This window comes from Rhinopithecus bieti, unplaced genomic scaffold (genome assembly GCF_001698545.2).
Source record: "Rhinopithecus bieti isolate Rb0 unplaced genomic scaffold, ASM169854v2 scaffold_24306, whole genome shotgun sequence".
NCBI lineage: Eukaryota > Metazoa > Chordata > Mammalia > Primates > Cercopithecidae > Rhinopithecus > Rhinopithecus bieti.
Genome location: NW_016811898.1, coordinates 2,146,298 through 2,159,070, shown reverse-complemented (window position 1 = coordinate 2,159,070; position 12,773 = coordinate 2,146,298). Strand labels below are relative to the sequence as shown.

The 12,773-nt window shown below is 42.0% G+C and overlaps 1 protein-coding gene across 1 annotated transcript in view; it reads left to right on the top strand.

Moving 5' to 3' along the window:
* Positions 1-26: 26 nt before the first annotated feature.
* The window catches only part of ALDH1L2 (aldehyde dehydrogenase 1 family member L2), a 61,903-nt gene continuing 49,156 nt past the window's right edge, over positions 27-12,773 (top strand). The window contains exons 1-4 of the mRNA XM_017895340.1: positions 27-217; positions 7,161-7,305; positions 10,230-10,464; positions 12,150-12,315. Coding sequence (XP_017750829.1) covers positions 170-217; positions 7,161-7,305; positions 10,230-10,464; positions 12,150-12,315 — 594 coding nt within the window. The 5' untranslated portion in view covers positions 27-169. The remainder of the gene's footprint in view (positions 218-7,160; positions 7,306-10,229; positions 10,465-12,149; positions 12,316-12,773) is intronic.

Genomic DNA, 12,773 nt, shown 5'->3' with positions numbered 1-12,773 from the left:
GGGGGCCGCGGGCGGGGGCCCTTGGGCGGGGTGCGGACTAGCGGAGGCCGAGAGCCGCGAGCCGCGAGCCGGGCAGTCCGGGGCATCCAGGCTGCAGGCCGTGCCCCGGCTGCGCCGCCCGCCTGCCTCCCGCGCCGCCGCGCCGCCAGTGCGAGAGCTCCTCTCCAGCATGCTGCGGTGGGGCAGCCAGGCGCTCCGGCGCTTCTCCACTGGCCGGGTGAGTCCGGCCCGGGCGAGCGTCCCGGCTGTCACCCTGTCCTGGTTTCCAGACTCCGGGGCGGGAGGGCCGGGGCGGTGGGGCTGGGGATGAGCAGCGATGCTTAGACTTTGCTAAAAACCAAGACAGCGTTTAAAACAAACAAACAAAAACAGAGAGATCTCAGAGAAGGGCCTGGGGAGGGTCCCGGATGGGAATTGGCACGCAAGCCATTGTCTACTGCCGGGAAGGGGCTGAGGATGCAGTTTTGGACGTGTCAAGTCTGGCTGGGATGGCAAGATGGGAACGGTCACTTGGTAAGGAGGACAGAGTCTGCTTCCTTTCCTTTTTCACTTCAATCATGAGATCCCTGGTCAAGAGCCGGAGCCGTATGGGGCCGAGACCGTCTCCTGGAAGAGAAGGGGAGTATCAAGTCAGTAGGGTCCTCTTTGGCCGCCTGGGAGGTGTAAGCGCTCGAGACTGGCACGGAGGGCCGGTTCAGATAATGGCACTCAAAGCCGATGGCTGCAAGCTCAGTATTCCTGAGCTGAGCCGCAGATGGCAAAATTTCTAGAATTGCCAGGCGCTGCAGGGGCAGCCACGCTGGAACACTATTCTACTGTAGCACAAGCACCGAGTTCTGGCCCAGCCCCGCGCCTTGGAATTGCATCACCTCCTCCAGAAATGGAACCGAGAGCGGACACGTTGCACTGTGGTGCAGCCTTCAGCACCCAGGGGACCTCGGGACTGTTTAGGGAAGAGAGAGAGAGAGAGAGAAAAAAAAATAAATAAATAAAAACTGTCTTATGTATCGTATCTCTTTTATAGGAAGTACATAAAAGAATTTGCTTATCGATTCTTTTTCTTGGTCGTGCCAAAGCCATATGTACATATGTATATATTCAGATGTAAAAAAACTTGGAGGCAGAGAGAAGTCTTGAGTAGCACCAACAACTGGCCCAAACTTGCATCAAAGGAAAAGCTTTCTGTATCCCAGACAACCCCAAATAATAAGAATTCGTTTTACTCTTTGCAACCAGTTCTAGTTACTTTGAGGTATATTCACCTTTTATAAAATGGGGGTGGGGAGGTGGGGAAGACCTGCTCTGCTAGGACTTTTGCCTGCTCTACTGGACCCCTCATTAGCTCCCCCCACCACGTGGCACATGAGGTCCCAGATGGATAGCACAGAAAGCAAGGGGGTGTGCGGAGTGCCTGAGCCTGTTTTGTCGGTCTCCTCTGTCAACACCTTTCATTGACTTGTCTTTTTTGGAGAGCAGAAGGAAGTCTTGAGGAATGAAAATATTTTGATAGTGGAGTTTGCTAAGATTTCAGTAATAAAAAGTAAACATCCTAGGTGGCAAATGGCATAAACAAAGCCATGGATGTGGGAAAGCACTGGCGTGGTCCGGATCTGACTGTACCCAGGGGTGCATGTGGAAAAGCAGTGACACGTATGGCTGGGAAGAAGACAGTTTCCTCAATGGTCAAAAGGAAGCTACTGAGTGATGAATGAAAAATGTGGGATGTTTTATCCTGTGAAAAATGTTCTGGACCGTATTTTATGAGTTATTCAAAATCAAACAGATACATGGCTGGTGGGAATATAAAAAGGTACGGCCACTTTGGAAAACTGTTTGGCAGTTTTGTATGTAGTTAAACATATACCTATCATATGACCCAGGAATCACACTCCTAGGTATTTACCCAAAAGAAATGAAACCTTATTTGCCCACATAAAAACCTGTTTGTTGATGTTTATAGAGGCTTTATTCATAATTGCCAAAAACTGGAAATAAATTGTCCTCAACTGGTGACAGGATAAACAAGCTGTGGTATATCCATCCATATAATGGAATTCTACTCAGTGGCGGGGGGGGGGGAAGGAATGAACTACTGACGCATACAACATGGATGGAACTCAAATATGTATGCTAAGTGTAAGAGTCAGACTCAAAATGCTGCACACTTTATGATTTCATTTATCTGACATTTTGGAAAGAGTAAACTATAGGGACAGAAAAAAGATTCGTGATGTCTGGAGCTGGAGATAGAAGGAAGGATTGATTATAAACAGGCATAAAGGAATTTGGGCGGTAATGGAACTGTTCTGCATCTTGATTGTGGTAGTGGTTGTGTGACTGTGTTAAAACTCACAGCATGGTACACTGAAAAGGTGCATTTTACTGTATGCAAATTATCTTTTAATTTTAATTTTTTATTTTTTTGAGACAGAATCTTTGTCACCCGGGCTGGAATGCAGTGGCACAATTTCGGCTCACTGCTGTCTCTGCCTCCCGGGTTCAAGCGATTCTCGTGCCTCCGCCTTTTGAGTAGCTGGGATTACAGACATGCACCACCATTCCCAGCTGATTTTTGTATTTTTAGTAGAGACAGGGTTTCGCCATGTTGGCCAGGCTGGTCTCGAACTCTTGGCCTCAAGTGATCTGCCCACCTCAGCCTCCCAAAATGTTGGGATTACAGGCATAAGCCACTGCACCTGGCCTAATTATCCCTTTATCTTTAAAAACTGAAAAGTCAAACAATGCTTTTAAGTTTAGTATTAAAGCAGAATGAAGGATGAATAAAAATAAAGCTTTCAGAACCTAGCAAAATCCAAGGGAAAACTTAGTTTATAACATTTCCTGATAGAATTCCTTTTTCCATCCTCTGTCTTAAATAAAGGGAGTTAGAAACATTTAATGATTTCAGCTTAGTGATATGGCTGGATCTTTTTCACTAAAACAACCGTTTGTTTTAAAGCCCTTTGTCAATTAGGTATTATTGCCCACCTCTGATATCCTGCCTGGCTCACTGCTTCTTCTCCCCATGGTAGGAGTTATTTAGCCCTCTATTCATTTGGCATTCCTTTGTTTAGCTTTCTCTGCCAGTGTCTGGGTCAGGTCTGTCTGGTAGCTCTGGGTTTATAGCCCGGCTCCAGATAACTTGAGGTTACCTCTGATCCAGCCAAAGAGGTAGGACCCTTCCTTGGTCTTTGGAACCAAGTACCTGCTTTATTTCTCAGTTCTAGGAACCAGGTTCTTAACTTGTTTCCTCATTGCATGACCTCTGCTCTGGTGTCTTATCTGTTCACAAGATCTCCAAATTCAACTTCAAACCATATTTAGTTGTCAATTATACACTGAGGACTCTAAATCCTGAGGATATAATAATATTAATAGATAGCATTAATAAATATTTTACATATACAGTTGTTCCTTGTCCCTTGTATTCATAGGGGATTGGTTTCAGGACCTCCCATGGATATAAAAATCTGAAGATGCTCAAGTCCCTTTTATAAAATGGGGTAATATTTGTATATAACATATGCATATTCTCCAGTATAAATTACCTGTAGATAACTTATAATAATGAATACAAAGTAGATGCTATGTAAATAATTGTCCCACTGTATTGTTTATGGAATAATGACAAGAAAAATTATACATGTCTAGTACAGATGCAATTTTTTCCAAATGTTTTTGATTCATGGTTGGTTGAATCCACGGATATGGAACCCACAAATACAGAGGGCGACTGTGTACTCCTTTAATCCTCATGACATCTCAATGAAGTAGGTACTAGGTTGAACATCCCAAATCTGAACATCTGAAATCTGAAATGCTTTAAAATCTGAATATTTTTGAGCACTGACATGACACGCAAAGGTAATGATCATGACAGCATTTTGGATTTCAGATTTTCAGAGTTGGGATGCTCAAATGGTAAGTATAATGCAAACATTCCAAAATCTGAAAATATCCAAAATCTGAAACACTTCTGGTTCCAAGCATTTTGGATAAGGGATTCTCAACCTAGATTATTATGACCATTTTACTGATAAGAAAACTGAGACCCAGAGAAGTGGACTAACTTCTTCAGACTCTCATAACCCAAAGATAAAACAATAAGCAAGAAAGAAATAGTACCATTTTCAAGGAGTTCATAGATTAGTGGGACAGACTATTAAATCTGTGTTTTTACGAAAAGAATAATAATACATAATACACTAACTAAAATGATATACCAAAAAGGAAATATAAATGAACAATAAAATATGAAAATACACTCAACCAAACTAGTAATCAGACAAATGCAATTTAGAACAAGATACCATTTTTCACTTATCAGGGTGGCAAAAATCGTAAATTTGATGATATTGTGTGTTTCGCAGGGGTGAGAAAACATTTCCTCCAATACTGTAGAAGTCAATTTGATGCTATCTACTTCAATTAAATTTAGGTTTAAAAATGATCCTGCAGTTTCACTTGTAGGTATCTGAGAAAAATACTTCCACATGGGCACAGGAAGCATGTACCACGATATTCATTGCCATGGGATTTGTAATAATGACATATTGAAGCCCAAAATGTTTCTCAATAGGGACATGAACAAGTAAACTGAGATATAGCTACACTAAGGAATACTGTGCAACGATTTCAAAGAATGAATTATATGTACCGACAAGGAAAGTTATGGAACACTGCACATAATATTATTACATTTGAATTATTTTGGAAACACAAAATAATACTTTTGTATATATTTCCATGTTTTATTTTTTATTTTATTTTATTTTTGAGATGGAGTCTCTCTCTGTCGCCCAGGCTGGAGTGCAGTGGTGCGATCTCCGCTCACTGCAAGCTCCGCCGCCTCCTGGGTTCACGCCATTCTCCTGCCTCAGCCTCCTGAGAAACTGGGACTACAGGCGCCAGCCACTACGCCCGGCTAAATTTTTTTTTGTATTTTTAGTAGAGACGGAGTTTCACCTTGTTTACCAGGATGGTCTGGATCTCCTGACCTCGTGATCCACCCGCCTCGGCCTCCCAAAGTGCTGGGATTACAGGCGTGAGCCACCGCGCCCGGCCATGTTTCCATGTTTTTAAATGCCTAGAAAGGTCTGTCGAATTCACACCAAACTACAATACTAGTTTCCTCTGGGGAGTGAGGAAGGGATGCAGATTGGGAGTGATAGTCAAAAGGGGCTGTAGTCTTATCTGTGATTTTTTTTTTCATAAGGAGATTGTGTGTATATGTAATACGTATAATTAAAAATTAGTTTAACAATTTTTATACAATTAAAATATTATAGTAGCTGCTGTGCACGGAAATCCTGCCTCTCTAGTACTGGAGTCCGTTTCTGGACTCGAGCCCTTTGGACGGTCTCTCCCTTTACTCAAAGTCTTTGAAGTGCTCTGTGGTCACCAGCCGCGGCCTAGGAGCTCTCTCCAGTCTCTGGGTCCTGAGCATCCCCCTCTGGCATCACCTGCTCATAGGCCCCTGTATTGACATCCCTCTTTTTAAAATCTTTTATCCTTTTTATGATGAAAAAACAAAAGTTGGCCAGACATCCAAGAAAGCCCTTGCTGATATCTTCTTTATATAATGATGCAATAGGAAAATCAAGTTGCACAAGTTTGCATTTATGGTGGTATCCTGAATCTTGGTTGAATCTCGCAGATCTACCTCTATGTAAAGTGTAACTTGTTGCTTCTATTAGTATGAGAGTTTGTTATAATCGGTTGCAAGAGCTTTTACATTATTCCAAACTGCGTCCTGTGAATATGCTGAAGGTGGATTGCTAGGTCAGCTTTGATTTTCACGCTCTGTTCCATTCTCAACACAAGAGATGTGCCTACCCAGAGCTAGTTCATGCCTCCACAGTTGCATAAGCAGTCTATTAGCATAGAAATTAGACTCTCCTGCTTTCAATTAACTCTCCTGCTTAAAGAAGCTCAGTGAATCTCATTGTCTTCACAATAAGGTCCAAATTATTTGACACAAAGCCCTCCATAATGTCTCTTTCCACGTTGTCACTTGTCACCATTCCCTGACTTCCAGTATTGGACACGCTGTGCATGTGCATTTGTTTCTTTGTAAATCCTGCACCCTCTGCCTGGCACTTCCCAAGGACCTCCTACAATCCTCTCCCTTTTCTCTGCCAACTCCCAAGATGGATTCTCTAAGATTCAGCTAAGGAGTTGCCTTCTGGAGAACTCTTCTCCTCTCTTAACCAAACTGTGCTCTCCTATTCTAGCACTGTGTTACTATGTCTTAACTTGTGTGCCCTCCCTACTAGTTGGTGGATTCCCGAGGACAGGGACCACTTCTTTGTATCTTTAGTGGAGGGGTCGCAAAGAGAAATTCCCACAGAGGCCAAACAGGTAAAGCAAATGAAGGATTTGAGCTGGATGGAGGGCAAGACCACGTCCAGGGTAAAGGGGCCACAACTGCTCAGCGCTAGCTGACTGTTGCTATATGGGGCCATAGACCAGGGTTGACAAACCTCCTGAGCTTTTTTTGATTTTTGTTTTCTGAGACAGAGTCTTGCTCTGTCGCCCAGGCTGGAGTGCAATGGTGCAATCTCAGCTCACAGCAACTTCTGCCTCCCAGGTTCAAGCGATCCTCCTGCCTCAGCCTCCTGAGTAGCTGGGACTACAGGCACGTGCCACCACGCCCAGCTAACTTTTTTGGACTTTTAGTAGAGATGGGGTTTCACCAAGTTGGCCAGGCTGGTCTTGAACTCCTGACCTCAGGTGATCGGTGCCCAGCCAAACCTCCCGAGTTTTTTTGTTTTTTTTTTTTTGTTTTTTTTTTTTGAGACAGAGTCTCGCTCTGTCGCCCGGGCTGGAGTGCAGTGGCCGGATCTCAGCTCACTGCAAGCTCCGCCTCCCGGGTTTACGCCATTCTCCTGCCTCAGCCTCCGGAGCAGCTGGGACTACAGACGCCCGCCACCTCGCCCGGCTAGTTTTTTGTATTTTTTAGTAGAGACAGGGTTTCACCATGTTAGCCAGGATGGTCTCCATCTCCTGACCTTGTGATCCGCCCGCCTTGGCCTCCCAAAGTGCTGAGATTACAGGCATGAGCCACCGCACTCGGCCCCCAATAGCTACTTTTTTAACCCTTACCCTCATCCAATGTCTTCTATCCATGCTTATGTCTTCGTCATTTCATTGTTTCACAGGTTTATTTCAAAAACAAGCTGAAGTTGGCACTAATTGGCCAGAGCCTCTTTGGACAAGAAGTCTATAGCCACCTCCGCAAAGAGGGCCACCGAGTAGTAGGGGTGTTCACAGTTCCAGACAAGGATGGAAAAGCTGACCCTCTGGGTGAGTGCATCTTGGGACGACTGGGTCAAGAATTCTCAGGTGCAGGTTGGCCATCAGCTGGTGTGGCAACTCTGTGTTCATCACAATACACGCTCCTTCTATTTGTTGTTTTGCCCTCACCAGTGCTGGACTTCCATCTCATGGGCCAAGGTAGCTGCCTCAGCCCCTACTATCACATCTGCATTCCAGCAAGCAGGAAGGAAAGAGTGGGAATCAGGGGAAAGCGTTTTATTAAGGGTGTAATACAGAGTTGTACATATTACTCCCACTTGTATCCCATTGGCCAGAACTTAGTCACAGGCCAAATCTGTTTGCAAGAGTGGCTAAGAAATATAGATTTGATTTGGGGTGGCTATGCATTCAGCAAAACTAGGGGAATCCACACTGCTAAAGGATGAAGGGGGACAACTAGCAGTCTCTGCCATATACGTGGACTTCAGAAGCATTGCAAACATATGACTTTTAGACCTCTTTTCAGAATGAATCCCGGGAAATGAACTCTTCCTTGGTGCCTGGTCCCAGGGTCAGGACCTCCTTTCCATTGGTCATGGCCCCCTTTCCATTGGTCATGGCCATTTGGGCTCATGGCATAACTCAGAAAAAGAAAAACTACCAACCTCACTTATAGAGTAACTATATGAGGAAGTGGTACAGCATGTGGGTAACGGCATATGTTCTGGAATCAAGGAATGAATTCTGATTCTGCCACTTACTAGCTGTATGACCTTAGGCAAGTTACTTAATCTTAGCCTCAGTTCAGCGGTAGCTACCTCACGTGGCTGCCATGAAGATTAAGTTAGATTAATGTACACAAAGTGCTCACAGTATGCCTGGTTCATAATAAGGAAGCACTAATGACAGTAACTGAGTATTCTTGTTAGAATAGTCAACGAGGACAGCCAAAAATAGCTCTGGGGCAGCCAAAAACTGAAATGGAAGCCCAACACCTGGATGTCTCAGCCAGTCTCAGTGGAGTGCATTTCTTTTTTTTTTTTTTTTTTTTTTGAGATGGAGTCTCACTCTGTTGCCCAGGCTGGAGTGCAGTGGCACGAACTCAGCTTACTGCAACCTCCACCTCCTGGGTTCAAGCGATTCTCCTGCCTCAGCCTCCCGAGTAGCTGGGATTACAGGCACCCACCACCACATCTGGCTAATTTTTGTATTTTTAGTAGAGACGTGGTTTCGCCATGTTGGCCAGGCTGGTCTTGAACTCCTGACCTCAGGTGATCCACCTGCCTTGGCCTCCCAAAGTGCCGGGGATTACAGGTGTGACGCACCACGCCTGGCCTAGAGTACATTTTTTACAGTGAAGACTTCTGAGTTTCCTCCACCCCAGTTTTCTTTGCCATATGATCTTTCACAATTTCTCCCACGGTCACATATTTTTACCACCATTTATCCATTTTCCTGTCATCTGACATGTGAGTTCAGTTTTATGAACATTCACATTTTGTGAACATTATTGTGCTGGTCTCTCAGATTCTTCCAAACGGATTGACCAGGGGCTAATCATGATGGCTGGGGTCCTTCAGGACTTCCTTAGGCTTTAGAATTTAGGTTTCATGGTGGAGGCATCATCTCATCCTGAGTCAATGAATTTTGTTGTTCAGATGTAGGAGAAAGGAAGGAACACAAAAATGCAGATAGAAAGCTTTAGTTAAGACTTCTGGAAATTGCCTAAAGTTAACATATATGCTATTATATATGAAATATATAAAAATACATACTATTATACTATAGAAGTAATAGATAATATAAAACATGTATGCTATATATTAATATATACTATAATTTCTATAATATATTAATATATACAATTATATATTTCATACACTTAAACACTTGTTTTTAGAGACAGGGTCTTACTTCGTTGCCCAGGCTGGAGTACAGAGGAGCGATAATGGCTTACTGCAACCTGGAACTCCTGGGCTCAAGTGATCCTCCTAAGGAGCTCAGGCTATCAGTATGTGCCACCACATCCAGCTAATTTGAAAATAATTTTTTTTTTTTTGATGGAGACGGAGGTCTCGTTATGTTGTCCAGGCTGGTCTCGAACTCCTGGGTTTAAGCAATCCTCCTGCCTTGGCCTCTCAAAGTGCTGGGATCACAGGTGTGAGTCACTGTGCCTGACCGATTTTTAAAATATATACTACTTATATATAAAACTGTATACTTAAATATATATATATATACATACTGAAGATATAAGACACATAGTAAAAATGACATTTCATTATGAAAAAAATAGGCTTGTGCTGTTTGCACTTTGGTGGGCCATTTCATATGGCATTAGGATGGAGCCATTTGTTTGGGAGGGGACAGTGCTCTTCTCAGGAAGGAGACCCTGGTCTGTTCAGTGTGGCAAAGCCCTTAGCAGGAGCTGAGCATGTATTCTCCATTCTTGGCCTCTCAGCTTTGTTAACTTATTTGTTTGGTGAATTTCGGAGAAGGAAGTAGAAAAGCTCAGCTCAGCACTTGGCAGGGAGAATGTGTTCTGGTCTACAGTTTGTTCTGTATAGGGAGCGAAGAGATTCTTGGCTTTCTAACTGTGCCAGAGGTGAGTGTGTTAAATTAGTGGGTGAAGCATTGGCGCATGCCTCCAAATCTGAAGCTGTTCTTAAAAGGTTGTATCAGTAATAAAGGTACCATTTTTTATCTAAAAAAGAAAAAGCTTTCATTAAAATCTTAAAATATCATCTAGCCAAAATCTTTTCAGTTCTAATGTATTATGCCTTAAGTATATAGATATGTATCACCTTAGTGTGATCCAATTACAACAGGTGAAATTCTAGTCACAATCTAAATTGTTCTTCACCATGTTTTATTTATAAATATTTCATGAAACTGTAAAATTACAATATGTGAATTCATAGTGATATAAAATTACTGCTAACTTCTAAAAAAAAAATCTTTTTTATGCTCAGCTTTGGCTGCAGAGAAAGATGGGACCCCTGTGTTCAAGCTTCCTAAATGGAGAGTCAAGGGCAAGACCATCAAAGAGGTGGCAGAGGCCTACAGATCCGTGGGTGCAGACCTAAATGTGCTCCCTTTCTGCACTCAGTTCATCCCCATGGATATAATTGATAGTCCAAAGCATGGCTCTATCATTTATCACCCATCCATCCTGCCCAGGCACAGAGGAGCCTCTGCTATCAATTGGTGAGATTTTTTCTTCTTACATTTTTGTTTTTGAGATGGGGTGTTGCTATGTTGCCCAGTCTGGGTTCAAACTCCTGGCCTCAAACGATCCTCCTGCCTTGGCCTCCCAAGTAGCTGACATTTCAGGAGTGTGCCAGAATACCCAGTGAGACTTTTTTAATTACAGAGAGGGTGAGTGTATTTCAATTGCCTACATTCTTTCTGTTTTTTACCTAGGTGATCAAGACAAGAAACTAGGCATGCCTGAACAATTGTGAGGTCCTGATCGGTTACTACTATTGCATGAACTCCCCTGAGATCTAGAAATACAGTGTGAACCAGGACAGCATTTACCAAGAATAGCCTATGGAGTACTAGCTCCATTGACTGTTATTAGGTATTGAGCAAACAAAGGTTTTACAATCAGGAAGTTTGGTTTATGCCAGATTTTTAACTGCAGGATTCATTTGAGCTATTAATACGGGCTTTAATGTCAGTATCATAATCCCCTAGAGGGAGTCTGAATACACAATGTTCCCAAACTTATTTGACCACAGAACTTTTTTTTGCATAGAGCTTCTCAAGTACATTTCAGGAAATGCTGAATTACTTGAAATAATCATCAAGTAATTACTTGAAATGATGAAATGATCACCTTCATTGTCCATCTTCCCCATTCAACTCTAAGCTTCTTGAGGAAAGGGACTTTGCACAACATTTGTATTGCTATTTTCCAGTGTCAGGAACAGTGGCTGGTACACTGTAGGTACCTAATACCATAGGGACACAATGCTGTGGGTTGAGGTGGGCCCTCCTACCCTTTCTGCTTTCTGTCCTTTACCTGCACATCTTCCTAACATTCTTCGGCGTCAAGTTGTTGGAATAAGCTGGAAGGCTACACTTGGTTTAAATGTGATGAAAAACATTAATTGTATTTAAACTTTGATTACATGGATTGATTTCTTTTTGGCTCTTATAAATAGCACACTATTATTTAGTAGATATCTTCGCACTTAAACTTGTATTTTTTCTCAGTTTACACTGTTTCCACATGCAGAATCATTGGATCAAAGCATATCAGTATTTTCAAGGATCTTGATAACAATGCCAGTTAATTTCTTAGTATTTCTGAAGAGTTAGTGATTGATGGATTGATTTAGGTCTTGATTTGTACTCAAAAGTAAAAAATATTTAAATTATTACATGGCTGACCTATTATCATACTCTGTCTGTATTAGCTTGAATTCATAATCACTTCTGTCTTTCACATTTGCTTCACATTCTGTCCTCTACAGAGTATCCTATTTTATCTTCTGTTCTTATTCTGCCTAATACAGGGTCAAGCACGATGTAGGAATTGGACCTAGTGGGCAAATTACTTGATCTTGAAGTAGAAAGCTGACCCCTGAGAGTCAATGAGTGGTAGTAACGATAGACTCTAATGCCTTTTTGAATTCACTGCAAATCCTTACTATACATTAACAAGAAAGACTTAAGATATGAAGATGTATGATATAAAATAGCAGTACCATGAGACACTGCTTTTTATGAGCCCTGACATCTCCCAGTTCTACTGTTAATTTCTCATGCTAGCTTCATTCATTGTCTACCTTTCCATTATAACTCTCTTATACTTGAATATCACTAATTCATCACTTTATGATACAGTTAACCAACATTTTAAATTGAAATTCTTCTTTTCACAGGACTCTAATTATGGGAGATAAGAAAGCTGGGTTTTCTGTTTTCTGGGCTGATGATGGCTTGGATACAGGACCCATCCTTCTTCAGAGATCATGTGATGTTGAACCCAATGATACAGTGGATGCACTTTATAATCGGTTTCTTTTTCCTGAAGGAATCAAGGCCATGGTTAGTATATTTTGCCACCCAGAATTTAGTAAACCTTTAAAGTTTTGAAAATATTTTTTCTTTTAGCAAGAAAATTATCCATATGAATTTTCACCAAAAACTTAAAGTTTAAAAACAAAATTAGATTTTTTTTTAACTAATGGGATGGTATATTTAGGATGGAAATCTGAACTTTTCAATTTCTTAGTCTATGAAACTGACTTGTTTTTCTGAGAGCAGTGATCCAATGGATGCAGTAGCATTTAAACTGCTCCATTCTTTTGCCAAATACTTGAATCTTCAACCCTGCCTATAACGATTAATTGTAAAGAAGTATATTGAATCTTAAGAAATATTGCTACGCAATTTGTTATGGAAATTTAAAAGTACTTTAAATTAGCCTCTGTAACAGGGTGAAATTTGGTGTTGCTGTATTTATTCAGAGGTGCTCTCGGGTAAAAAAAAAAAAAAAAAAAAAA